Genomic DNA, 26,492 nt, shown 5'->3' with positions numbered 1-26,492 from the left:
AGAAACGTAATATTTCAAGAGTGATGAATGATCTAAAAGTAATATCAACTGCTTTTTTAAAATCTCTTTTTAGTCTGATTATTTGATTGAACACGCAAAATGGGATTAGAAATGCAACATTACTGTATTTATTTCTTAAATTATATTTGACTTGCTAGATAAAAGAAAATATTCAATGTGATGAGGTCATGTGCCAATATATTTGAAACATTTAGCACTGCATATCACACTCTATTATTTACTAACAAATTTACCGTAAGCATTCTGTGAAAAATGGAGTAACCAAAACAGTATTCCATTTTAAACACAGCTAGTCTGTCCAATTTTTCATAATATTTTCAAGTGGCACTACATTAAGAGCACTATTAAGTATTTTTACACCACACTTTAATGAACAAATGACTTCTATTTGCTTTACCAACTTACATCACCAACGTTTCAGAAATGTTCACTCTTTTTTTGTTTCACTTTCATGTTTTATCACAACAGCGACAGGTCTTTAAAAACCACAAAATATGCTTCCATCATTCTTTGTTTTAATTATTTTTAAGCATTTGTGTTTACTGTCATCTTGATAGATGCTCAAATCAAGGCAGAATAATCATATTAAAACATTTTTAACATGTAAACCTCAAATTTCAATACTAAACACCCTATCAATATTGGATGAGGAAAACCATTCCTTGCACAAAGATAGTTATTCACATTTCCCAATCCACAATAATCCACTAAGATATCAGATAAATATCTATAGTAAAAACAATGAACTATAAATATAACACATAAAGGACAATGTGCTTTGCAAGTGAACTGAATGTCTTTGGTGAGGACTTGAACAGCATAATCAGCAGTGACTCGGGGGTCACCGATGGACCGGGACGATCCCAGTCATGGCCTTGGCGAAGACTCCGATAAGAGCACGGGTGAAGAGCAGCAGGTGCCATCTGAGTCCAGCTCATCAAGATCTCACCGCAGACCAAGCCAGCATTTCACTTGCCATCTATATTTTGATATGTATTGAGCGGTTTCTCTTTTTCTATTTTCATCTCTGTGCTCAACGTGGAAATGTAATTATCACACATCTAGAATCATAATTAATACTACCACTACATATTATGATATGATATTGCAGTCTCATCAAGTTACTAGAAAAACACATTTACAATTATAACACATCACTGTTTTGCAATCACACTTTTTTTTCTCTCTCTCTTGGAATTTCCATTAGTAGCATCTGAGTCGGTTTCCTCTGATATTCATGGGCAAGAAACTGTTTAGAACTGTTTTCGTTTCCCCAAATCTTAATTTTATGATATATATATATATATATATATGGGTCATATAAAATATATTCTATTATTAGCCATGATATTTAAATATGCAGTGGATTATTTAGTATTTCAATAAAACTAAAATATATATTATACATTATTTTAACAAATAACTGTACCATTTTCTGAGAATGACCTGGATTTCTTTAAAACATAATTTTAAATCTATGAGGTCACTTACTCTTCTGAATTGAAAAAGTTAAAGTCCTGCAGTGATTAAATTTGAATGAATTATTACTATGTCCTTGGAGTTATTCTCTTAATACGATACATTAAATAAAAATATTCTTAATGCCTGGGACTTGGAAACACAACCTTCAATATTAAATATCTATATTATTATTATATCTATTTGTATATATTAAATAACTCACACCCCTAATGTAAAAGCAAAGTAGCAATAAACTAACACTTAACATTCATAAGAGCATGACAATCTTTTGTTTGCAGTGGGGTGTAGTCAGAGTTGGCCCATGAACAGTCAGAGAGTTGGTGTGGAAGTGCAGGCTGGAGTTGGTAAAGACATGGCCACCCTGCTCCAAATACGCTGGCAAGACTCCCAGAGATAGCAGCGTCTGTCCTGGTCTTTCTCTCTGCCTCTGCCTCTGTCTCTGTCTCTTCCCAGCAGCAGGGCTGTGATCCAGAGCCTCTTCTTCTCTGAGTGCTGTCAGAACCGTCTCTGGCCACTGCTGGACACTTAGCGCATCTTGTAGTCATGAGCGATAGCTGCCTCACATAGCTGACCTTTAAAATCCAGCTCGAAGGTAAAGTCCAGATCACGCTGGGTAGATAAACAAGAAGTGGAAATGTTAAATTGTGTTATAAAAATATATAAGAAAGTTGCATTGAATTATACAGTACCATTCAAAAGTTAGGGGGAATTTTTATTAGTATTTTTTTATATATATATATATATTTTTTTTTTAAAGAAGGTATTTCTTAAGTATTCAGTGGGGAGGTATTTAAAAGACTCATTACATTATATCGAAATTCAATTTCAGAAGAAAAAAAAAATTGCAGGTTTCCACAAAAATATTAAGCAGCACAAATGTTTTCAACATTGATAATAAAAAATATATAATATATTTCTCCAGCACCAAATCAGCATATTGCAATGATTTCTGGAGGATCCTGTGGCACTGAAGACTGGTTGCTGAAAATTCAGCGTCGTTATCACAGGAATAAATTACATTTTTAAATATATTCAAATAGAAAACAGCTATTTTAAATGCTAATTATGTTTCACAAAATATTTTTTATCTACTAAATCCAGCTTTGGCAAGCAAAAGAAACTTGTTTCCAAAATATTAGAAATCTTACTGGCCCAAAACTTTTGACTGGCAAGGTATAAATATATATATTTTTCCTTATACGTATATTAACCAACTGACTATTGTTTTGAATGATTAATTAGGTGGGTTCTTACTGCGTTCTTCTCGTTTGGCTTCATGCTGACAGTGCCGACTATCTCCTCTCCTCTTTTCACAGTTAAATATTCCTCCAGATAAAACACTGTCTGCTTCCAGTGTGTGTACGGGGCATCTGGTGCTATGGAAGAGTAAAAATGAGACTATTTATAAAATGCATCCATCAAAATATTAAAGCTATAACACATCGTTACGTGGCTCTCTGAAATGCTTGATTCTGTTTGCTGGATTGTGAGGTCAAATATAATGACCTGGAAACACCTGGGAATCACGTGTAATGTTAAAACATCAATATATGTAACTGGTTTTCATTTCAGAAATCTGTTCACCTTGTTCTTGGTGCCTGTTTTGGTTTAATTCAGTGTCTTTGGAAGTGCTGTGTCAAAACCGAGCCACTAGAGAGCAGACATCAACCACAAAGTACACATTCACACACACTGAGAAGCAGAAGGTAGAGAGGTTTTTAAACAGGACACCTGTAGAGAAGCCCGTCTTTTTATGACACTTGGTGAATTCGATATTGAAGTAGGTGACCAGAGCATGGACATAATCGTTCCTCTGGATCTGCAGACAGAAGGAGGAGCTGAAGGACAGTTCCTCTGGCTTCACCGTGTAGATGTCCACTTCCTGAGAAAAGACGAGGAAAGCTTAAAGTTGTGATTTCCTGGTCTAAGGAACTTAATGACATTCTCAGCTGGGTTTCTTCTAAAGTAAGCATTTAGCCAACTATTTCTGAAAATTTACTCACCATCCACCATCAAGGCATTTTAACATTAAACCACTGCTTTTAACCGAAATATTAATTTTCCTCCATTGGAAAAGTTCATCCCCTGTTGTCCCCTCACATCAAAATCCACTTCTATTTTGTTAGAGAAAGCAATATTATGAATAGAGGAAACTATTTTTTGAAGTTAAAATGTCAAATTAACACAGCTTTTCACTTTATAAGTTGCTAAATGATAGACTGTAGTCATGTGGATTATTGTTTTTATCATCTGATTAGACTCTCATTCTGATGGCACCCATTCACTGCAGTTAATACATTAGTGAGCAAGAGACGTAATGCTAAATCTCTCCAAATCCATTCCAGTGGTGAATCAAACTTATCAGATTTTCCTTTTTCAGTAAATGCTCATTTTTGGGGATCAAACCATTACTTGAATTATGTCTCAGAATTTTCTTCTAACATTCCAAATTAAACAATTGCTCAAATATGGTACAAATATGGAGCTATAACATTGATACGGATAGCATAACTCTGATCATTTGATCTTATAAATGATAATGTCCATAGTTCATACTGAGGTCTCTGAGTTTTGATTGCAGATGTTTTTATCTTCTGAGCACAGTGTGTGACATTAGAGGAGATGCATGTGAAAATACTGGGGTCTTTTCTAGAGATAAGTCTGAGCAGCTGGAAACTTCTACATTTAGTCTCCATTTAATCTCTGTGATGTCTAGATAAAATGGAGACTACATGTACAAGTTTCCAGAAGAAACATGAATATTAAAGAGATCTCTTTTGTAATTTCTCTTTACTGTGGGAGAGAGTAAAAAGCGTGATCATTTCTCTCTCTCTCTATCTCTTCTTCTGAAATGTCATCCTGGACTGCTATCATGTTAGGATGTTATTACTGCTCTTGGATCAGTATGTTCAGACAGCTGTTTCAGATTCTAACATTTCCTGACAGTAAACTGAGCTCTGCCTCCAGAACTGATATATTTACCTGAAAAACAATAGGAAACTGTTACTTAAATGTGTACCTTTCTCTCTTTTCTCTCTGTGGTTTTATATTCCTCTCACTCTCACTTCCATTAGACATCAAGTCTCCCATTTGTAAACATGTCCAATCTACTTTAGATCAAGTTACAAAGCATAAAGTCTGAAATGGAGTATTAATCACTGTATCAAACAAACCAACAGTGTGTGCGCCACACTTCCATTCAACACTTAATTTAAGTGACTTCATCCATTATCTCCCAGCTAATAAATAAATAAACATTGCCTTGCCTTGCCTAAAGAGTTGCTCCTAGTGACAAAATTGGAAGAAAATTCTTAGAATAGTTAGCATTTCCCTTAAAATTAAAGAGCAGATCCTAGTAAAGGTAAAAGTTATCCAAAAAGCACCTTAAACATTAAAGAGCTAATAAGGTCAAAAAGTGTTAGGAGTAGGGAGGAGGACTTTAAAGAAGCTTGAGAGTTTCTTTAGCAGAGGAGAAAATAACTTAAAGATGAAGAGGGAGAACAAATGGATGACAGTGACTTAATAAGACTTTATTATATCATCCAGGAATCATGTTTGACACCAATCTTATTAGAGACATAACTATATATATATATATATATATATATATATATATATATATATAGTTATATAAAAACATATTAGTTAAAATCGTTTTTTTTTTTTTTGCTAAAATATAATTATTGTTGGGATTTAAAAATAAATAGCACAAAGGGTTGATCAGAAACAGAGTATCATGTTACAATTAGAAACTATTTGGATTTTGAACAGTCAGAGACTGTGGAAAGGTACACAAAAACAATGCCAGCAAGAATGCAAGCTTTTGTTATTATGCTTGAATAAAAACTATTTAATTGTTTCAGTTTATTTGTCCAATAAATAACAATAACATTTTTAGTTGACTTTTTTTTTTGACAGATTCCTAAAATATTTGTAATACTTGTTAATATACTGTTTGCTTTCTGACAGGTGGTCTAATAAAATAAAATATTAAATACATAAATAAATACATTAATGCATATTGTATGTATGTATATATATATATATATATATATATATATATATATATATATATATTAGGGGTGTAACGATACGCGTATTCGTATTGAACCGTTCGGTACGACGCTTTCGGTTCGGTACGCGGTACGCATTATGTATACCGAACGGTTCGTTGGAGTAATTAATTATATTTGAAAAAAAAAAAAAAAAGAGAGAGAAAGAAATATAATGATATGCGTTCAACAAGGTAGCCCAATAACCCAAACAACGTAACAGGCAACGCCCCTGACACTCCCGAAGAAGAAAAAAACACCATCTTATATGTTTATGTTAGGCTACTCAGCAGGCGCTCGCTCACTCAGTACGCGCTGAAGGCTCGTTGCAAAATAGCCAATGCGTTTAACAGACTAGAAATGAGAAGATCCTCCAATAACCAACAGGTCTGGTGTTTGGGTGCACTTTGGATTCCCTTTAAGCTATAATGGTGATGGCAAGAGAGTGGTGGATAAAAAAACAACGGTATGTCGCATCTGCAACATGACAGGGTACACCAGCGGGAATACAAAAAAAAAAAAAACCAGCGGGAATATCTGGGATATATGCGTCAGTACTATCTGGGAAAAGACGAAAAAAAGGAGAAACATGCACGCAGCAAACTATCCCTGCAGCATTTAGACACTATAGCTTACAGGGAATCCAACCCAAACACCAGACCTGTTGGTTATTTTAGGATCTTATATTTCTGGTCTGTTAAAGGCATTCGACATTTTGCAACGAGCCTTCAGCGCGTGCTGAGTGAGCGAGCGCCTTAGGGGCCGTTCACATATCGTGCCTAAAAACGCATGGAAAATGCTAAGCGCGTCTTTCTCCTCCTTTCCAAAGCGCTCGGGCAGAAGCGCTCATGAGGCGTCTGTCTTTGCTAAGCAACAATGACGTGCTCTCTCCATGAGACGCGGAAATTTCAGCGAAGGATAAATGGATTTGCAGCTCTAAAAATCGCTTGCAGTAGCTCTGCTACTGAATTTATTTCAAAATTGCAATCCATATACAACTATGATCAGCTGTTCCTTCATCTTGGCTGAGCTCTCAACGTTGTTACGGGAAAGGATGAAGCTGATTGGTTGGTTCTTGTCACATGACCCGCGGTGCGCTTGCGGCATTCTGAAAAGTTGAGATGTTTTTACATTTTGCTGTATCTAAAACGTATCGAACCGAACCGAACCGTGACATCAGTGTATCGTATCGAACCGAACCGTGAATTTTGTGAACCGTTACACCCCTAATATATATATATACACACACACACACACACACACAGTATATATATATATATATATTTTTTTTTTTATTTAAATTTATAAGACCACTTGTCAGAACTCCAACAGTTTTACCATTTATGTCACTCCGCTTGCAATATTTCTCACAGTTTCATGGCTGACGTATTAGATGCAGGTAATCACACTCTCAGTCCATCTCTCTCTCATAATACTCGACTCTACAAAATACAATGAGCTTATCATACAGTAATACAACAAGCTTTTTATGAAGCAACTCGAATTTCTGTTGTTACTAGCTCTAAAGTGACATTTTAGGATTAGTAACGAAGGCTTGAGCTCAGCTGTCAAACTGGCAAACTGAGATTTGAATCCGTGCACTCTTATTTTTTTTTCTTGGACGACCAATCACAGTCTTTTAAAGAATGTGTCGTACCTACTCTAGCAACGGGGTCAGCCCCGCCTCCTCACTATGATTAAAGGTTTTGTCTTTACCTTTTCAGGGTAGAAACCGGAATCACAGAATTCAATTTAAAACCTTTTAAGACCTATTAAAGACTCTTTCCATTTATTTTATGACCTCATCACCACTCCAAGTTTTAACTGGTTAAATCGGCAACACTTTAACTTACATTTACAATACTGTTTGTAAGATAGCACCACTAAACACTTACTTTGTGATTAATCCTTATCAACACAACATAATTCAGAAAGGGTGAAAAACCAATGCGACCAAATAAACTAGAATTAGACCAATAAACATAACAACTGACAAAACTTATTGAAGAGGGAAAAAAAGTTTTCCATGCTAACCAGCCAATGACTTTGCACAGTATATTCAAAAGATGTATTTGTAACATCAACTCTTATAACTGTCTGCAAACCATAGCTGTTTTGTGGAACACTTCTCATGACAAACATCTTACTGTTCGGACAGTTTACCTGTGATTACGGATTGCTTGATTTGATGCAGACTTGAAGAAGAGTGTCAGTAATTCTGCACCCGATCGTGTCTGAATGATCATGGAAGGTAAAATATGATCACAACTATTATTATCGATCTACTATTAACTGTGCATCCCAAGCCCATGCCAGTTAAAAACAGCCCAAAATAGCGCAATTTCTATGTCCCAAATATAAAAATGTAATTTCCATCCCTAAAATACAGATTTTACAATCACATTAATATGATTTATAAATGTAACATAATATACTGTATTATTGAATATTCTATTAGTCTTTAAATAAACCATCAATACCATGTTTATAAGTGTAACCTAATAACATTTCTAAATGCATATGTTTTTCATTTGATAGATCATAATGTAGTGATGTCAGAATTCACTTGTAGCAAATGAAATGTTTGATTTTTCTTAGCAAATTCCTTTTTTTAAGGTAGACTGCTATAAATCGAATTATTTTCCAGCTCTAATTTGCATCAACGTTTTAAATTGGATTAGTTGTGACAGAGGTGCTAAATTTATATCTGTAAATAGCTGAAAAGCCTTTTGTTTTTAAATATATTTATTTCATATTATTTTTAGCAGTTAAAATGAGAGTTTTGCAGATGCATTTCACAGTCCTTCTGTGCAGCAATAAACTTTCCCGGCTTCATCATTCCGATTCAGCCAATAATCATCTCATCAGCACCTTCTCCAGTGGTTTATAATGAAATTAAATTACATTTCAACAGATCATTATGTAACTGTCACACTGAGTGATAGAGCTAATGATCAGTTACATACTAATGCTGCTGTATTCTCTGTGGAACTCACTTGATCTTCTCATCTCCCACGCATGCGGTGAGAAACACGCACATACATGATTTCTGTGAAGTGTTTTAATGACTGACCTTGATCAGGCTCGCATTGGATACCATTTGTTTCGAGTCCACGATGTCCACCAGTGGTTCTTTCATAGCTACGTTCCTGATGCAGGTCATATCAAAACCATAAACGTTCTCCCACCCTGTTGAAACATAAAATCATTCGAAAAAATTATTTACATGTGCATAAAGTTGAATACATCTCAGAAAGTATTCAGAATCACCTGCATAAGTGCATGAAATATGAGTTGTAGAATGCATTAGCATAAACTCTCCTATGGTCAGTTTTCTCTTATACACTTTAACAGCTCTAACCAAGTAAGATCTAAAATGTTTGTTACTTTTCATCTACCATCTATTCAAACAAAACAAACATCACTTTTGCGTTTATGTTTGTAAATATGTGGACCCCCAATTTTTTTCATATATTTTAGTTAGTTTACTGAAAGAAATTAGTGCTACATTTCACCAAGGATTAATTAAATTGATCCAAAGTAATAGTAAAGATGTCCACACCTCAGACTTATAAAAATATTTGTCTTTCAAATAAATGCAGTTCTTTTGACCTTAAATAAATAGTGCTGAAGAATTATCGCCACAAAAATAATAAAGCTAGGGTAGTCAATTTATTTCTAGATGCATATATACATAAAAAATATAAATAGTATAAGTAGTAATAGTATAAATAGTAGTGCAGTTCACAATAAAAATTCTCAAAAGAAAAAGTGCATATTAAATACTCAGATGATGCACTTAAATAACAGAAAAAAAAACAAAGTGTGGAATGTTGGACACTTCATGCACTCAACTTTCCCAGCTTTAATCGCATAGCAAAGGGGGAGGGGTCCCGATTACGAATGACAAATTAATCTTATATAATTCAAACACTTGGTTGATTACACAGTGCATACAGTAAGTACATAGTGTACAGTGCATCATTTGGGATGCAGCTACTGAGACGGACAACAAGGTAAGACAAGGGTAAACACTGGCAGTGTAAGATGGAGGAACTTGATGGAATGTTTGGGTTTCAATCGATGAGACAAACTTGTGGAGTTTCTTCTCGACAGGTAAGATAAACTTAAAGTTAAAAGCATTCCTTAAATGTTGGACCTTTTATTGAAAGTAGCTTACTTTTACCTGTTGAGACATGCCTTCACTTTTCTAAAGCTGTAGGAGCTCTGTTTGTGATGCTTGAGTTGGTGGAAGTATGATGTGTTTGAAAGCGTGCTTTCATAGAACATTCTCCCTATGGGCAATCACGTTTTACTTTACATACATTTAGTGCAGTTTCACCCTGAAATAAATTCATTCAAAATTAAGCAAGACAAATATACACTTTTAAGATAGTATTGTAGACCTGTTTAAGTGTAGCATCTAAGAAACTTGTAAACATGACTGTATAGATGTGTGTTTTGAGACTCACAGTGAATCTTGAAGTCCTTGTACTGCCTGTCTTCAATGGCCACCACATATAGAGCAGCCCTGTCTGGGAACATCAGACCTCCAGGTTTCTAATGATGAAGAACACAGAGTGTTTGCTCATGCTGTAGAGCCATTGGCTGTTTATACACTACACACACTCACGTGTGCGTTCTTTACTACACAAACACACATAAACACTGACCAGCCACTTATCTCTGGCATAGATGACTGTGTTGAGCATGGACTCATAAAAAAGGCAGTAACCCATCCACTCTGAAATGATAATGTCCACCTGATCTACCGGCAGCTCCGTCTCTTCCACTTTCCCTTTAAAGATGGTTATAACTGGAACACACAGACAGGATAAGGCCACAGAGACACTTGACTGATCTTTTTTATTCTTTGAATTTTATGGTCAGTTAAAAGATGTGGGTCAAACCATGTGTGCAGAGAGAGAGAGCGTCCAGCTAATATTGTTAAATCACCTTTAGTTGAGCTTATATATATATTTTGGGGTGGTGTTGGCGCAGTGAATAAGACACATGCCTTTGGTGTGAGAGACCTGGGTTTGAATCCACTGTGAGACACTAACGTGTCTCTGAGCAAGACACTTAACCCCTAGTTGCTCAGAAAGTGTTTCTTCCGTCGCTCAGTATGCTATCAACTGTTTTTTTGGGTTTTTTTTGTCTCATTTAAGACACATGTAGAAAATCTTACTGACCCAAAAACATTGTTGTATAAATACCAAAAACATTGGTGTATAAATACCAAAAAAAAATATATAGAAGGCACATTTTTGGCTAAACTTATATTAACAATTGTACTGCTTTATTTGTGCCATGCTAAGCATAAAAGACTTCTTTAAAAAGAAAAAAAAAAGAAAAAAAAATCTTTGAATGGTGATGTATTAATGTACAAAATATTTATTAATGTTTTTTTGGGGGGACAGTGTCCTTGATAGTAAATTTATCATTTATGTTTATTATAAGACATTCTGAACATTAACAATTTAAATTCTTAATATTAAAATACTGCTGAGGTTTAAAATTATGTATAATTAGGAGGCTGAATAGAAGAAAGCTATTTATCCTGTCAATATCTCATCCTATTTGTCATTCTGTTTTTCTCACACACCCACATAAGCAAGCTAACTACACAGCAACAAACACACATACAATATCTACACACATTAAATCTGCTCACCACTGTCCAGATGATTGGCCTTGATGATTTTCTCAGAGTGTTCTGATATACTTGAGCATTCAATCTGAGGAAGGGCAGAAAACAAAAACGACAAAATATGAGGATTTAAACTTTCCTGTTGGTTGATTCTGGTTTAGCTGACAGTAGCGACACCAGTTCAGCCAATGGCATGAGTTTGGGGTGGGACTTTTTTGCTTTTCAGACCAATGTCAATAATTGTGCTTGTTTTTAATCGGTTACATTATTTAGAGTCTTTCAAAATTGAGAGCTTCTGATTCTTGTACCCTGCAGTCATGCCCATTAGACATGTTCCTCTGATCAGCTTCCAGCCACCCGAAGAGCCCTATTTAGCATTCACAAACGGTCCAGATTTCTGTCCCATTGTCAGACAGAAAAATATGTAAACAAGCACACAGAGTGATGGGCTGTCAGTGGCCCGAGGCTGAAGGGAAGAGGAGAGATTAAGTAGGAAGCCGTCAGCTGTATAAATGAGAGACTGATTCCAGACAGCACAGATCCTTTTTGCTCGTGATGTCCCTTGTGTTTACCCAGCCATCGTTAGTGTCCATAGCCATCGCCATCAACAGTGTAGCACATGGAGTCAGTAAGCATCGCTTCAACTGACAATTAATCAGAACCATTGCTTTCTCCTACATGGCAGCCCCACCTGTTTCAGGAAAAGATTCACATACTGCTGTGGATCAGAGAAGACCATAACACAGTCAGCACATTTCCACTCTCAGAAGAAAAGTGCTTGATGTACATGATCAAGGCGAGAGGAAAGTGCCAGGACCTGAGCTACAGTAAACAGAGATCATGGGCTAAACTTTGCAAACAAATTTGTATGATTTTATCTTTTTATTTTTTTTTTCATTCACAGTTTGAGTAGTTTAGTGAAAATATCAAATTTTGTGATTCAGCAGCTCCTAGCATGCTTTATATGTTAATTCCAAAATATTTTGCTAAGCATTAATGGATTTTTCCTGGCTAAATAATGGTGTTTGCATCAGCATACATGTTCAAATAGATATGGTTTCAAAAGTATAGCCGTAAAGGCTAGTTCACACCGGGAAGTTAATGTTAAGCGCCATTTAATGTTTTTTAACTTATATTTATGATGCTTATTATGAAATAAGTAGGTGGTAATATGTCGTCATATTTCCCTACGATAGAGGATTATTCATTTACACCTTAAAAAGCACTTGGTGCTACTGCCACACATGATGCTATTTTGAGCTGTGTGAATCGTTCCAGCATTGTAGGAGGCGACAGGCTCATGCGGTTTAAGGCATAAGGAGGGCCGCCCTCTTACCCCATACACGTGCTTGGCTCCGGCCTTGGCAGCAAACATGGAGAGGATGCCAGTACCACTCCCCACATCCAGCACAATCTTGTCCTTGAAAATGTGTTTGTTATGGTACATGGAGTTCCTGTACGTCAACGTCCTCACTTCGTCCTTCAGCATTTCCTGTACATTCACACACAGATATACACACATGGTCACACTTTATTTTATGCTCCAATTCTCACTATTAACTAACTATTAACAACGACTTTTGCCTTAATAAACTCCTAATTTACTGCTTATTGATAGTTAGTAAGGTAGTTGTTAAGTTTAGGTATGGGCTAGGATTAACCTGTTAACTGTCACCCATCCCCTTGGTGGGACACCTATGTAACAGAGGCCAGAGTAGGTGCTGTGCAGGTAAACCCTCACTCCACAATCCCAAGAGTCGTACTAGTGACAGACGGATACCATTCTACAGCATGCTATATATAAACAATACCATGGTATTACTAATAGATCACTATAGCATGGGTTTGCTAGTTCTTTTTTGTAGGGCTTATACAATGTTGTCTAGGTAGGCAGCTCACTTTTTGTATTGAAGCACACCCAATTATTCAGTCTTCGCCTTTAAGCAAAAATGTACCATGGTGTTGTTTTTGGACATGGACATATCTTGGTATAACTTGATAAAATATGCAGTCTCAATAGATACAGTATCACTCAGTTAAAAACACAGCCAACTAATTATTTAGCAGTTTTAAAGATGTTTAACCATTTAAAGCCTTCTGTATCATATTTTATACACACATTTCTAAGCGTTCTAAATGATCAACATTTGAATGCCATCTTACTGTGACATTATTAGGAGATATAAGGTGACAAATAATATTTATATGCATGTTATGTAAGTAGTCTGCTATACTGTTTTAAAGATCTCATTGATTTACATATACAGGGTCATCTAATCAATGAAAATTCAATACCTAGTGATCTGTCTATCTAGGTGACAATTTAGGGCATTATAAGTGCGTTCAAAAAACATACTGACAAAGCATAATGTATTAACTTTGCATAAAAAAATATGTAATTATTTAGTTTGCAGTATCATTAAACATATATTAATCAGGTAATCATTTCACAACCACGGTTATTATTACAGATCTCTGACAACCTGTGAGAATGAAAAACTTGCTGTCACCATTACATGTCTCCTCAGATCTATGCAGCATTTTGGGTATACGCCTCTGTCACATGGAGAGGAAGGAATGGGAAAATAGATCTGACCTATATACTAAAAAAAGAGTAGGAGCAAAATTAATCTTGCAGGTCTCATCTGAACCTCATGTATTCCGTGCTCTCTCATCCTATAATTCAGTGACACCCCCAACCCGTCTCTATCCTGCTCCATTTCTCTGCTTACTCTGCATTATACATAACATCCAGCATAAATCAACATGAGTGATGTCGATAACCATGAGTGCTTATATCCTACATACCATGTCTCAGCATCTCTGTTAAATGCAAGCATACCTCATGAATGCCAAAGTGGGCGTACGAGTCAAAATAGTAATCCCTGGAGGTCATCTCGTCGGGGTTGAGGAACTTGGCCATCTTTCCTCTGCCAGGGCAGCTGGGTAAGTTGGCAGAATGAGGAGTGTGTGGCGCATGGGATGGGTGTGTGGGCCGCTGGGCATGATGGACCGATGACACTGGTTTGGGCAGAGGAGATGGCTGGACCGACTGAGACGGGGCGGCACTCAGAGGCTGTTGCTAAAACAGGAAAACACCAAACAAATATTCTGATGCTTAAACCATTCTAAACAGTGTTTTAATGTCTAACAAAATATTGAACTATGAAATAAATATATTAATGAAGTAATTAAAATAAAATTAAAATTAAAGGGGGGGGGTGAAATGCTCGTTTTCAGAATCAGAATGAGCTTTATTGCCAGGTATGTACACATACGAGGAATTTGTTTTCGTGACAGAAGCTCCGCAGTACAACAGAATGACAGCGACAGAACATAAAACACATAATAAAAGAATAAAAAATACAAATAAGTAGAGAGTGAATAACAATATACAAATGACAATTGTAGGCAAGTATATTACAAAATGAAGTTATGTATGTACATATATATTGTGTGCAAAATTTAAGTGTATACTAAGTATGTGTGTTAGATAAATAAAGTGTGTGTGTATATAAATATAAAGTGTAGTGTGTCCGCCGTTTTTATAAGCTGTTCATAAGATGGATTGCCTGAGGGAAGAAACTGGTCCTGTGTCTGGTCGTTCTAGTGCTCAGTGCTCTGTAGCGTCGACCAGATGGCAACAGTTCAAAGAGGGAGTGTGCTGGATGTGAGGGGTCCAGAGTGATTTTGACAGCCCTTTTTCTCACTCTGGATAAGTACAGTTCTTGAATAGATGGGAGGGTTGAACCGATGATTCGCTCAGCAGTCCGGACTACCCTCTGTAGTCTTCTGAGGTCAGATTTAGAAGCTGAGCTGAACCAGACAGTTACTGAAGTGCAGAGGATGGATTCAATGATGGTGGAGTAGAACTGTTTCAGCAGCTCCTGTGGCAGGTTAAACTTCCTCAGCTGGCGGAGGAAGTACAACCTCTGCTGGGCCTTTTTCACAATGGAGTCAATGTGAATGTCCCACTTCAGGTCCTGAGAGATAGAGGTGCCCAGGAACCTGAATGACTCCACTGCAGTCACAGTGCTGTTCATGATGGTGAGTGGGGGGAGTGCAGGGGGGTTTCTCCTGAAGTCCACGATCATCTCCACTGTTTTGAGGGTGTTAAGCTCCAGGTTGTTGAGACTGCACCAGACAGCCAGCTCTTTTACCTCCTGTCTGTAAGCAGACTCGTCACTGTCCTGAATGAGGCCGATGAGTGTGGTGTCATCTGCAAACTTCAGGAGCTTGACAGAGGGGTCCTTAGACGTGCAATCATTAGTGTACAGGGAGAAGAGCAGTGGGGAGAGAACGCACCCCTGGGGAGCTCCGGTGCTGATTGTACGGGTGCTGGATGTGTATTTTCCCAGCCTCACTAGCTGCTGCCTGTCTGTCAGGAAGCTGTTGATCCACTGACAGACTGAGGTGGGCACGGAGAGCTGATTTAGTTTGGGCAGGAGGAGGTTTGGGATGATCGTGTTGAAGGCCGAGCTGAAGTCCACAAACAGGATCCTCACATAAGTCCCCGGTCTGTCTAGGTGTTGCAGAACATAATGCAGTCCAATGTTTACTGCATCGTCCACAGACCTGTTTGCTCTGTAGGCAAACTGAAGAGGATCCAGCAAGGGCCCAGTGATGTCCTTCAGGTGGCCCAGCACCAGTTTTTCAAATGACTTCATGACTACAGACGTTAGAGCCACAGGCCTGTAGTCATTTAGTCCTGTAATTTTGGGTTTCTTAGGGATGGGGATGATGGTGGAACGTTTGAGGCATGAAGGGACTTCGCACAGCTCCAGCGATCTGTTGAAGATCTGTGTGAAGATGGGGGCCAGCTGGTCAGCACAGGATTTCAGACAGGCTGGTGTAACACAATCTGGGCCTGGTGCTTTTTTCCTTTTCTGCTTCCGGAAGACCTGGCGCACCGCATCCTCTCTGATCTGAATTGCAGGTGTGGGGGAGAGGGGGGATGCAGGAGGTGAGAATGGTGAGAGTGCTTGATTGGAGAGGTGTTCAGGATGGGTTGCAGGAGCTGTTAATGGTGTGAACGGTAGTTTGGAGAGGCATTCAGGGCTGGTTGCAGGAGTTGTGAAGGGTGTGAATGGTTGTTGGGGGAGGCGTTCAGGGCAGGTGATGGGTGTTCTTTCAAACCTGCAGTAAAACTCGTTCAGATCGTCTGCCAGTCGTTGATTCTCTACGGTGCTGGGGGGTGGTGTCTTGTAATTGGTGATCTTCTTTAGACTTTTCCACACTGATGCGGAGTCGTTGGAAGTGAACTGAGTCCTTATTTTTTCAGAATAATTCCTCTTTGCCACTTTGATCTCCTTTTCCAATGTGTATTTAGCCTGTTTATACAAGACATTGTCCCCCTTCACGTAAGCATCTTCTTTGGCCTGACGGAGCTGTCTGAGTTTTGCAGTGAACCACGGTTTGTCATTATTGTAAATTAGTTGAGTCTTTGTAGGAATACACATATCCTCACAGAAACTGATATATGATGTTACGGTCTCTGTGAGTTCATCCAGATCGGTGGCAGCAGCTTCAAAAACACTCCAATCAGTGAGGTCAAAACACGATTGTAAATCCTGCTCTGCTTCATTAGTCCATCTTTTTACAGTCCTTGATACAGGTTTAGCTGATTTTAGTTTCTGCCTGTAGGACGGTATAAGATGAACCAGAAGGTGATCAGAACGTCCCAAAGCTGCTCGTGGAACAGAGTGAAATGCATCCTTTATTGTGGTGTAACAGTGATCCAATATATTACTGTCTCTTGTGGGACATGTAACATGCTGTCTGTATTTTGGCAGTTCACGGGACAGATTGGCTTTATTAAAGTCCCCGAGAATGATTAAAACAGAGTCCGGGTGTTGTTGTTCTGTCTCTGTGATCTGATCAGCGAGTTTCTGTAAAGCTGAGCTCACATGCGCTTGAGGATGGATGTAAACACTGACCAGAATGAACGAGTGAAACTCCCGCGGCGAATAGAACGGCTTGCAGTTAATGAAGAGTGTTTCGAGATTTGAGCAGCACGTCTTCTTTAACACAGTTACATCTGTACACCACCGTTCATTGATGTAAAAGCATGTCCCGCCGCCGCGCGATTTTCCAGTGGATTCTGATTCGCGATCCGCTCTAAACAGCTGAAAGCCCGGCAGATGGAGCGTGCTGTCCGGTATGGTGTCATTCAGCCAGGTTTCCGTGAAACACAGAGCAGCAGAGTGTGTGAAATCCTTATTAGTCCGAGAAAGCAGAAGGAGTTCGTCCGTTTTGTTGGGTAGAGAGCGGAGATTTGCCAGATGGATGCTAGGCAATGGCGTTCGAAATCCGCGCTTCCTGAGTCTGACGAGCGCTCCCGCTCGCTTCCCCCGTCTGCGCGTCCTGAAGCGCTTGATCAGCGCCGCCGCTCCTCCGATAACAACGTTCAGTAAAACGTCTGAATAATTGAAATCCGGAAAAACATCTTGTGGTGCGTTCTGCCGAATGTTCAGCAGTTCTTCCCTGGTGAAACTGATGGCAGGAATATAACTAAAGACAGGACAAACTAACAAAAACACAAAAACATACAGTATTGTTCAAAATAATAGCAGTACAATGTGACTAACCAGAATAATCAAGGTTTTTAGTATATTTTTTATTGCTACGTGGCAAACAAGTTACCAGTAGGTTCAGTAGATTGTCAGAAAACAAACAAGACCCAGCATTCATGATATGCACGCTCTTAAGGCTGTGCAATTGGGCAATTAGTTGAAAGGGGTGTGTTCAAAAAAATAGCAGTGTCTACCTTTGACTGTACAAACTCAAAACTATTTTGTACAAACATTTTTTTTTCTGGGATTTAGCAATCCTGTGAATCACTAAACTAATATTTAGTTGTATGACCACAGTTTTTTAAAACTGCTTGACATCTGGGTGGCATAGAGTCAACCAACTTGTGGCACCTCTCAGCTGTTATTCCACTCCATGATTCTTTAACAACATTCCACAATTCATTCACATTTCTTGGTTTTGCTTCAGAAACAGCATTTTTGATATCACCCCACAAGTTCTCAATTGGCTTAAGGTCTGGAGATTGGGCTGGCCACTCCATAACATAAATTTTGTTGGTTTGGAACCAAGACTTTGCCCGTTTACTAGTGTGTTTTGGGTCATTGTCTTGTTGAAACAACCATTTCAAGGGCATGTCCTCTTCAGCATAGGGCAACATGACCTCTTCAAGTATTTTAACATATGTAAACTGATCCATGATCCCTGGTATGCGATAAATAGGCCCAACACCATAGTAGGAGAAACATGCCCATATCATGATGCTTGCACCTCCATGCTTCACTGTCTTCACTGTGTACTGTGGCTTGAATTCAGAGTTTGGGGGTCGTCTCACAAACTGCCTGTGGCCCTTGGACCCAAAAAGAACAATTTTACTCTCATCAGTCCACAAAATGTTCCTCCATTTCTCTTTAGGCCAGTTGATGTGTTCTTTGGCAAATTGTAACCTCTTCTGCACATGCCTTTTTTTTAACAGAGGGACTTTGCGGGGGATTCTTGAAAATAGATTAGCTTCACACAGACGTCTTCTAACTGTCACAGTACTTACAGGTAACTCCAGACTGTCTTTGATCATCCTGGAGGTGATCATTGGCTGAGCCTTTGCCATTCTGGTTATTCTTCTATCCATTTTGATGGTTGTCTTCCGTTTTCTTCCACGTCTCTCTGGTTTTGCTCTCCATTTTAAGGCATTGGAGATCATTTTAGCTGAACAGCCTATCATTTTTTGCACCTCTTTATAGGTTTTCCCCTCTCTAATCAACTTTTTAATCAAAGTACGCTGTTCTTCTGAACAATGTCTTGAACGACCCATTTTCCTCAGCTTTCAAATGCATGTTCAACAAGTGTTGGCTTCATCCTTAAATAGGGGCCACCTGATTCACACCTGTTTCTTCACAAAATTGATGACCTCAGTGATTGAATGCCACACTGCTATTTTTTTGAACACACCCCTTTCAACTAATTCAACTAATTGCCCAATTGCACAGCTTTAAGAGCGTGCATATCATGAATGCTGGGTCTCATTTGTTTTCTGAGAATCTACTGAACCTACTGGTAACTTGTTTGCCACGTAGCAATAAAAAAAATACGAAAAACCTTGATTATTCTGGTTAGTCACATTGTACTGCTATTATTTTGAACAATACTGTATGCGGAGCTCGTCACGGAGGCAGCCATCCTGTATCGGCGCCAGTTACTTTGGGATTTAAAATTTTTTACTATTTTACTCTTGGGATTTCTTCACAAATAAAACAGAGTTTTTTTTTTCTAGTGTAGGTTTATAACAGGGAACAACTTAATAGTTTTAGAGTTGTTTTGCATTGCATATCTAAATCATTAATGTGTTCCGCTCTTATGAATTTTGCAGATTTACGGGCAGCACTCTCTGCTCTGGCTGGACATAGTTTAATAAAGCTGCAGCTGACAGTGAATATACCAAAAAGATTGGATTACACAGTAAATAGTCAAAATAGTCATCCATGGCATTTAATGTTTGGCTTTCATTACTATTTCTGTTTATGTAACAAAATCAAAAATTTTAGCTGAGCAAGTTTGTAAAGTATGAATGATTTGACATGAAAAGACTTAATTACTAAATGGGGGTATTTAAGGGGGTAGTTAATCTATTATAAACTGTATATTAAAATGTCTAGAACAACATGTGGGTGAGATCACATAATTATCATTTTTGGGTGATCTTTTCCATACTCTTATAAAAATAAATGTTCTTAATTGGCATTGGGGTTCAATTAAGAACGTCAACATCCATAAAACCTTTCCATTGCACAAAAGACTCTTATAGTGGGAAAAAAGCTTATTCGGATTATTAAAATGTTCTTCACACTAAGAAAACAAATGGCTCTTTCAAGAACTGTTCACTGAAAAATTATTTGGGGAACCAAAGGTTCCTCAGTCATTGCTGTGAAAACCTCTTTGGGAACCTTTAGTTTTAAGAGTGTAGTTCCATCTACTCCCAGTGGAAGCCTGTTTGACAGACTAACAGTCCTAGTGCAGAGCAGTCTTACTATTTTAGGAGATGTTTCAGAGGTCAGGCAGCATCCATCAGAGGAGTTTTAAAGATCCCTTGACATTATACAGTGACCTACTGCTGCGCTGAACTTTGAGGAACAATTACAGCTTCCTTATTTAAATCCCTTTCTTTATCCTTTAAAGAACATGGATTAGATTTCATACTTGATGACTATGTCAATACATTCCAGCTGGTTAATCACTCATTGAGTATTAGATAAAGTTGTAGGCCACTACTGAAACTGGAATTTATCAAAGTGTTTTTTCTCAGTGCCAGCACTGGATTGCAACCTCACTAACCTTTCCGTCCCATGATTATGTCCACTTCTTGATAGACCTGAGATATAAACCAGCAGCTATGTGGATGATGACTCTGATATTTGGCTTTCTGCATAAACAGACTTCAATGGCCTTTGCTGCCCTCCAATAAAATAATGGCCTCACGCTGATATGGGACACTCAAGTAGAGCAGAAGTGCTTGCAAGATTGGGACCAGGGCCAATTCTGATATGAAGATGTCTTCATCTGTATGATAACACAAAGTGATTCCAAAGCTTTGATAGTTCCCAGGCTAGCTATCACATAGTGCATGTGATCTCAGAAATGAGACACAATATAATACAATATTTATTTGCAACAACTGATGGAGTGCTGACGCATTTTTAGAGCTTTCTATATTACATAAATATAAATATACTTCAAACACTGTGTTTCCCCTTTTTAAAAAAATAAAATAAAACAGCTTCTCTCCCAGACGCAGGTGCAGCACCAAGGACAGCGACCAGCCTCCACAGCCGCTGAACCAAAGATCACAGAACATTAGCAGCTTTACCCAAGACACTAATTACGTATCAATCACTAACTAGGCATTTCGCTTAAGCTTTGTACAAAGAAACATTTACAGGGGCAGTCCTCTGGAGCATAGTTTAAGTTGTGTGTGTTACTCAGTGGATTAACCTTCGCAGAATTTGAACATACTGAAACCTTTTGGTTACCAGACCAGACTTTAACCATTTGTCCGCCCCAAAGCAGCGTTTAAATACGCAACCGTTCTCGGACAGATCATATGATAGTAAAGCAACCACCTTGAATTCGCACGCGATTGGGTTTTTATACCAGGGGCAAAGTAAGCTAAACGGTAGACAGTAGGAAAGGCGCTTACACTTGGGAAGGTAACCATTTTATGTATTATAGGTTTACATTTCAAGAAAAAAAAAATGAGATGGCATATGAACTCTGCTGTGTGGTTTGCGCGAGAGAACCTTCAACAAAGCCGCGAAAAATACAGTTTCGACCAACGTCAAAATTCAGTAGCCGATATAATTGTTAGCACACTTGTAGAAACTTCGAAAACTCAAAAACTTCGAGATGCTTTTAAATACAAAATATGATCTAGGCTTCTGGATTCAAAATGATAACATTATATGTAATGTCTCGTTTATTTGATCTGTTAATCCACGTTGCTTACCTCAGCGCTCTCCACATCCGCCATTTTTCTCCTGAGGAGCAAACAGCGGGAAGAGTGTTTAATTCCCATGAGAGCCGATGTGATCTGCTCCGGACCGTGCGATAAATTAATGACAAAACCCTCTTTAAAAAGTCTTCAGAAATCCTGCAGCCTTTGCGTAATTAGCTAACGTTACTTCACGAAACCGCAGAATAAATTCCAGAAGATAAACGAGCCCTAAAACTTGTTGAAAGCCCTCCTGAATCCATGGTATAAAAGTTACCTACAGCAGCAAACCCCAAAGGAGCGCATGGCGAACTCTCCATATCGTGGGGGGGGAAAATATTATGTAGGCCTACTTATAAAAAAGCACCCCGTCGTTCCATGACTGGAGTAATGCGAGATCAGCTGGTCAATAAAAGTGTTAATCATTCATATATCAGTTCTTTGGATCTGGAATAAAGCCCCTAAGTACCCCTTTAAAATCTTATGGAGATCCCACGTGCACCACATAAATATCTGTCTTCATTTCAGAGAGGCAAGATATATTGCTATTTGCTGCTCTGAAATCGCTCTTCGATCACTGATGAGATTCTCAGGCTGTATATAAAAGTGGCTCAAAGACGTTGCTCCACGCTCCGAATCTGATCTTCAAAGATTTATGGTCCCTTTCGGAAAATAGCGAACGTTTATAGTTCCTCTTAGGAGATGCTGAAGGATCTAAAAGGACAAACCAGGTGGATTCCTTTAAATGGAGCAGCGGGAGCCAATGAGAAGTGTTTTGAGCTCTCCTCCATCCTCTGCGCGGCTGAACGTGACGAGGAGCTGAGCAGGTCTCTGTGCTGCTGTCATCCGGAAGCCCACACACTCGGGAAACTTCAATTAGTAAGCTACACAAATAATAATCTACTTAAATTAGTGAAAGAAAACTCATCAGGAGTTGTTTATCCGTTTGCTTTCCTTTGCAATTAAATATGCAACATATATGTCATTTGAGACATATTATTAAAATGTTTACAATCACATAATCTAAAAACTCCCTATATGTTGATCTTCTGAAATACGTTTTTCTTTTTCTTTTTTGTGCGCTGTATATTGACATCAGTATTTTTATTTTCATTTGTTGTTATTTTTTTTTCGTTCATTTTTTTAATTACTTATTAAAGATTATTTATCTGTTTATTACAATGAAAAATATATAGGCTACATAACGAAACGATTAGCACTTTTGAGACATACTTTATTTATTTATTTTTATTTTGCACTGTTGTGTATTATTTTATTTTCATGTATTTCATTTATATTCTTAATTTGTCATTATTAATTGTTAATTATTATTATTATTATCGTAATTATTCATTTGTCATTATTAATGAATACATTATTATTTATTTGTTTATCTTTGTGCTTTATCAGTGTCTGTCGGTAATCTCTCTTATTCATTTTTAGTATCAGAGCACAAAATACTGCTGGGCTCCTTTTTGGTTCAAAGAGCTAATGACAGCAGGGTGGATGTAACATCCACTCTCCCTTTGTACTACGTTGAAGAGCTGCTGTTAGCTGTGATGTACTTTGAATTACCTCTCTTGGCCTTATCAGATCACTCTCATCTTACAAAGTGCAGTAATTTAAGATATGGCCCTCTCATCTCCTAGCATAGGATAGGTAGTGAACAAGCAACTGGATCCAGTTCACTGGATGTTGAACGAATGATAATGGTAGCCTCAACAAAAGATCTCTTCATGTTTGACCTTGAAGTAAGTGTTGGATACATTATTCTGTAACCGCTGAATATCTAGAATGCATTGATTTTATTATGCAACATGTTGTTGAATGCTATTTTAAACTTCTTTTTAATTGCCTTTGCTACATTTAGGATAACTAAATATAGAAATGAAGTGTGGGAAATGTGTGTGGGGTTTTTCAGACTTTAATTATAAAAGTAAAAGGATTATTGTAAATCACTTGAATATAATCTGGCTTTTCTTTTAGTTGAATAAGGATTGCGGCAGCCACAGATTTTGAGCGGAGCATGAGGGAATATTCTGCACGCTTCTGAGAGCTGTGGGTGTTCTGGTGCTAGAGCAGGAGCATGGGCTTGTGGGTGTTTCAGGAAGATTAAGCCAAACTGTGAAGTAAGTGGGTGGACAGGCATGGATATGCCAGGTTTTTATACAGTCTCAGACATTACTGACTGCAGCCATGTGAGCTGAAAGAAAAATAGTTTGTGTTTAGGTGCAAAAATGCAGGATGCATTTTGGTTTGTCTTTATGAGTTTTAGTGAAGAGGCAGGACTATATGTTGTTTAATGGTAATTAAATGCAATTATTTATTTATTTATTTATTTGTGCATTTATTTATTTATTGTCATTTGTGGATTTGTGTTGTGTTGTACATGTAGAAAGTCATGATGCTGGATCATGGGGTTAATCTCACACTTCTCATGAGCGCCCCCTGTTGTTTAGCAACTCCAATGGCATGTATGTAGCAAACAACAATTTGCTGCTGATGAAAAGTTCACATATATTTAATTATACATTTTAAAATGGAAAAAAATATATAATATAAAATTAAATTGTATAATATTATATAGATTATTATTAGATACTAAGGGAGCAAGAATATTCTTGCTAATATATTTAGCAAGATATTTGATTCTTTATATGCACCAATTAATGAATATGCCAAAATATGCTCATCAGTATTAACCAGTGGTGATCATTTTTACTCATATCCAGTTGTGACTCCTGCTAACCCACAACTGAGCCATCACTCTGAGCCCATGAGAGCTCTTATAATTGAATGATTGTGAGGTGGATATGGTATGCTGCCTGTTTGTAAGGAACTAATCCATCATTAAGGCATTTTAAACTGTTTTGGCCTGTAAATGGTGCTTGATTTGTGGATATTCCTCTCCTGATTCAGACAAGAAAACTTTTTCACTGAAGAAAGCAATATCATTGTTAGAGAAATTGTATTTTAGCCAATGCTTTGAAGACGCATCTTTTCACAAGCTGTTCATTTATGAATTAGAGATGTGTGGATTACCTGTGGAGGATCCATTGGTGAACAAGTGCTAAATTTCCCAAAATTATTCTGATGAAAAGACAAACTCATCGTCATTTTTGGGTGAACTATTCCTTTAAATAAAAGGACTAGTTAATTCTCTGGAAAAGTAAGGCAGTACTGATAAAACATTCTGTGTTTTGACAAATCTAGTCCATGCATGGAAAAACTACTACAAAATGTACAAATCTTTCACAGTTTCAGCAAGGTTGTTGCAACAGATTGTTTTAGAAATGTTTTGTATTCTCTGCACTTTCTAATGTTATAATGAATCTATACTGTATGCAATCAACTGCCACAAAACTTAAATAACAATTCAGCTTATTAGCAATTTGGCTTGGTGTTAATAATGTGAAATGTCAGATACTTTTGAAGAACACCTTTTCACAATAGGGCAAGCTGCTCTTGTTTGCAGTAATTGACTCTTCTGTGCACACTTCTCTTTGAGCTGCTGCAATAGTGTTGCTCTTTCATATTTGCATACTTTGTGCTTTTATCTTCTGAATGTTTGAGTGTTTGAAATGGTTCGTCTGTTCTTTTGACAAGCAGGAATGGGTACAGTGGCTTACAGTGCAAAGAAACATCTTGAAACCAACTGAGCTTTTGTTTTTAACATGACAAATGAATCAATGTCATCAGAAATTGAACTTTTTTCACAGGAATGTTGCACTGTGGAGATGTAAACTCGAAATGCATTAGCAATTGTGCACATCCACTCAGTACAAGAGGATAATTGTCACTCGGAAAATCTTGGCAGAGTGGATGGGATCCATTTGCCCCATAATGGCAAGCTGTGACTTTGAGAAATATCATTGCCTCTCCATCTCTACAATATATTTAATCAGGCAGCACAGGGCGAGGAGCCATACTGACAGTGACTAATCTGAATCCCTGAAGGAGGAGCCAGCTGAGTGTGTGTGTATGATGTAAAGGCCATCTAGTCTAGTATTTTTATCCATAGACATTAAGGTCTTTCCAAAAGGTATATATCTTCAAAGCAGTAAATATGTTTCCACTTCGCTACTGTTCTGTTGTTTATCTTTGTAAACACGCTAGTTGGACATCTTTGACCATCTCGAGTCTTTTGTGTTTTGCACATGACACGGCCTTCTAAAAACACAATGCTCATGTTAAAATAATTTCAACATTTAAACCATTTTCCACCCATGCCACAGCCTGTGTTCTGTGTGAATAGGCGCTAAGATGTATTAAAATTATTTTCAGTAAAGATTAAAAAGACGCTAATGTCAAGACCTGATGAAATTAGTCTCTTGTCTGTTTTGCACAACACACACTTTCTGTTTCGTCTTCTAGAGAGTTTCGCACGTGAGATATTCTTGAAGACTGTCAGGAGTCTGCAGGAGGAAGATGTTAGTGCTACTTTGAGGGATTTTGCTGTTCTATCTGATTTGTCTTTAGCTACACATGCACAGATATAATACAAATGATACTTGTCAGAGATTGTCATTGGTGTTCTGAATGATTTCTGTGCAGCAGGAAAAAAAAAATGTCTTGTCAAAATAGAATGACATCTTAATTTTGATGCCAAAATATTTTTATTGCAAAATAATGTTCAGACATACTGCAGCAGGGACACTGTTAGTGTTAACAGGGCTTTAGGAAACCTGCCTATTTAGGCAGTAGACAGCAAGGTACTGTAGCTCACCAGGATTTGAAACGCAGCCAAAGACAAAATGCAAGCTCATTGTTTAAAGTC

At 37.7% G+C, this 26,492-nt stretch overlaps 1 protein-coding gene across 1 annotated transcript; it reads right to left on the bottom strand.

Moving 5' to 3' along the window:
* Nucleotides 1–13: 13 nt before the first annotated feature.
* Nucleotides 14–22,785, bottom strand: LOC113061536 (protein arginine N-methyltransferase 8-B-like). The gene is made up of 10 exons (XM_026230709.1): nucleotides 21,731–22,785; nucleotides 14,048–14,287; nucleotides 12,542–12,697; nucleotides 11,230–11,293; nucleotides 10,229–10,371; nucleotides 10,028–10,115; nucleotides 8,629–8,744; nucleotides 3,235–3,385; nucleotides 2,758–2,879; nucleotides 14–2,112 (listed from the first exon to the last, which is right to left on the bottom strand). Exons 1-10 carry the CDS (start codon nucleotides 21,797–21,799, stop codon nucleotides 2,029–2,031), a joined length of 1,233 nt encoding a protein of 410 aa, XP_026086494.1. The 5' UTR covers nucleotides 21,800–22,785; the 3' UTR covers nucleotides 14–2,028.
* Between the last annotated feature and the right edge of the window lie 3,707 nt (nucleotides 22,786–26,492).

This window comes from Carassius auratus, chromosome 43, assembly GCF_003368295.1.
Source record: "Carassius auratus strain Wakin chromosome 43, ASM336829v1, whole genome shotgun sequence".
NCBI lineage: Eukaryota > Metazoa > Chordata > Actinopteri > Cypriniformes > Cyprinidae > Carassius > Carassius auratus.
This window is presented reverse-complemented; position numbering and strand designations above follow the sequence as displayed.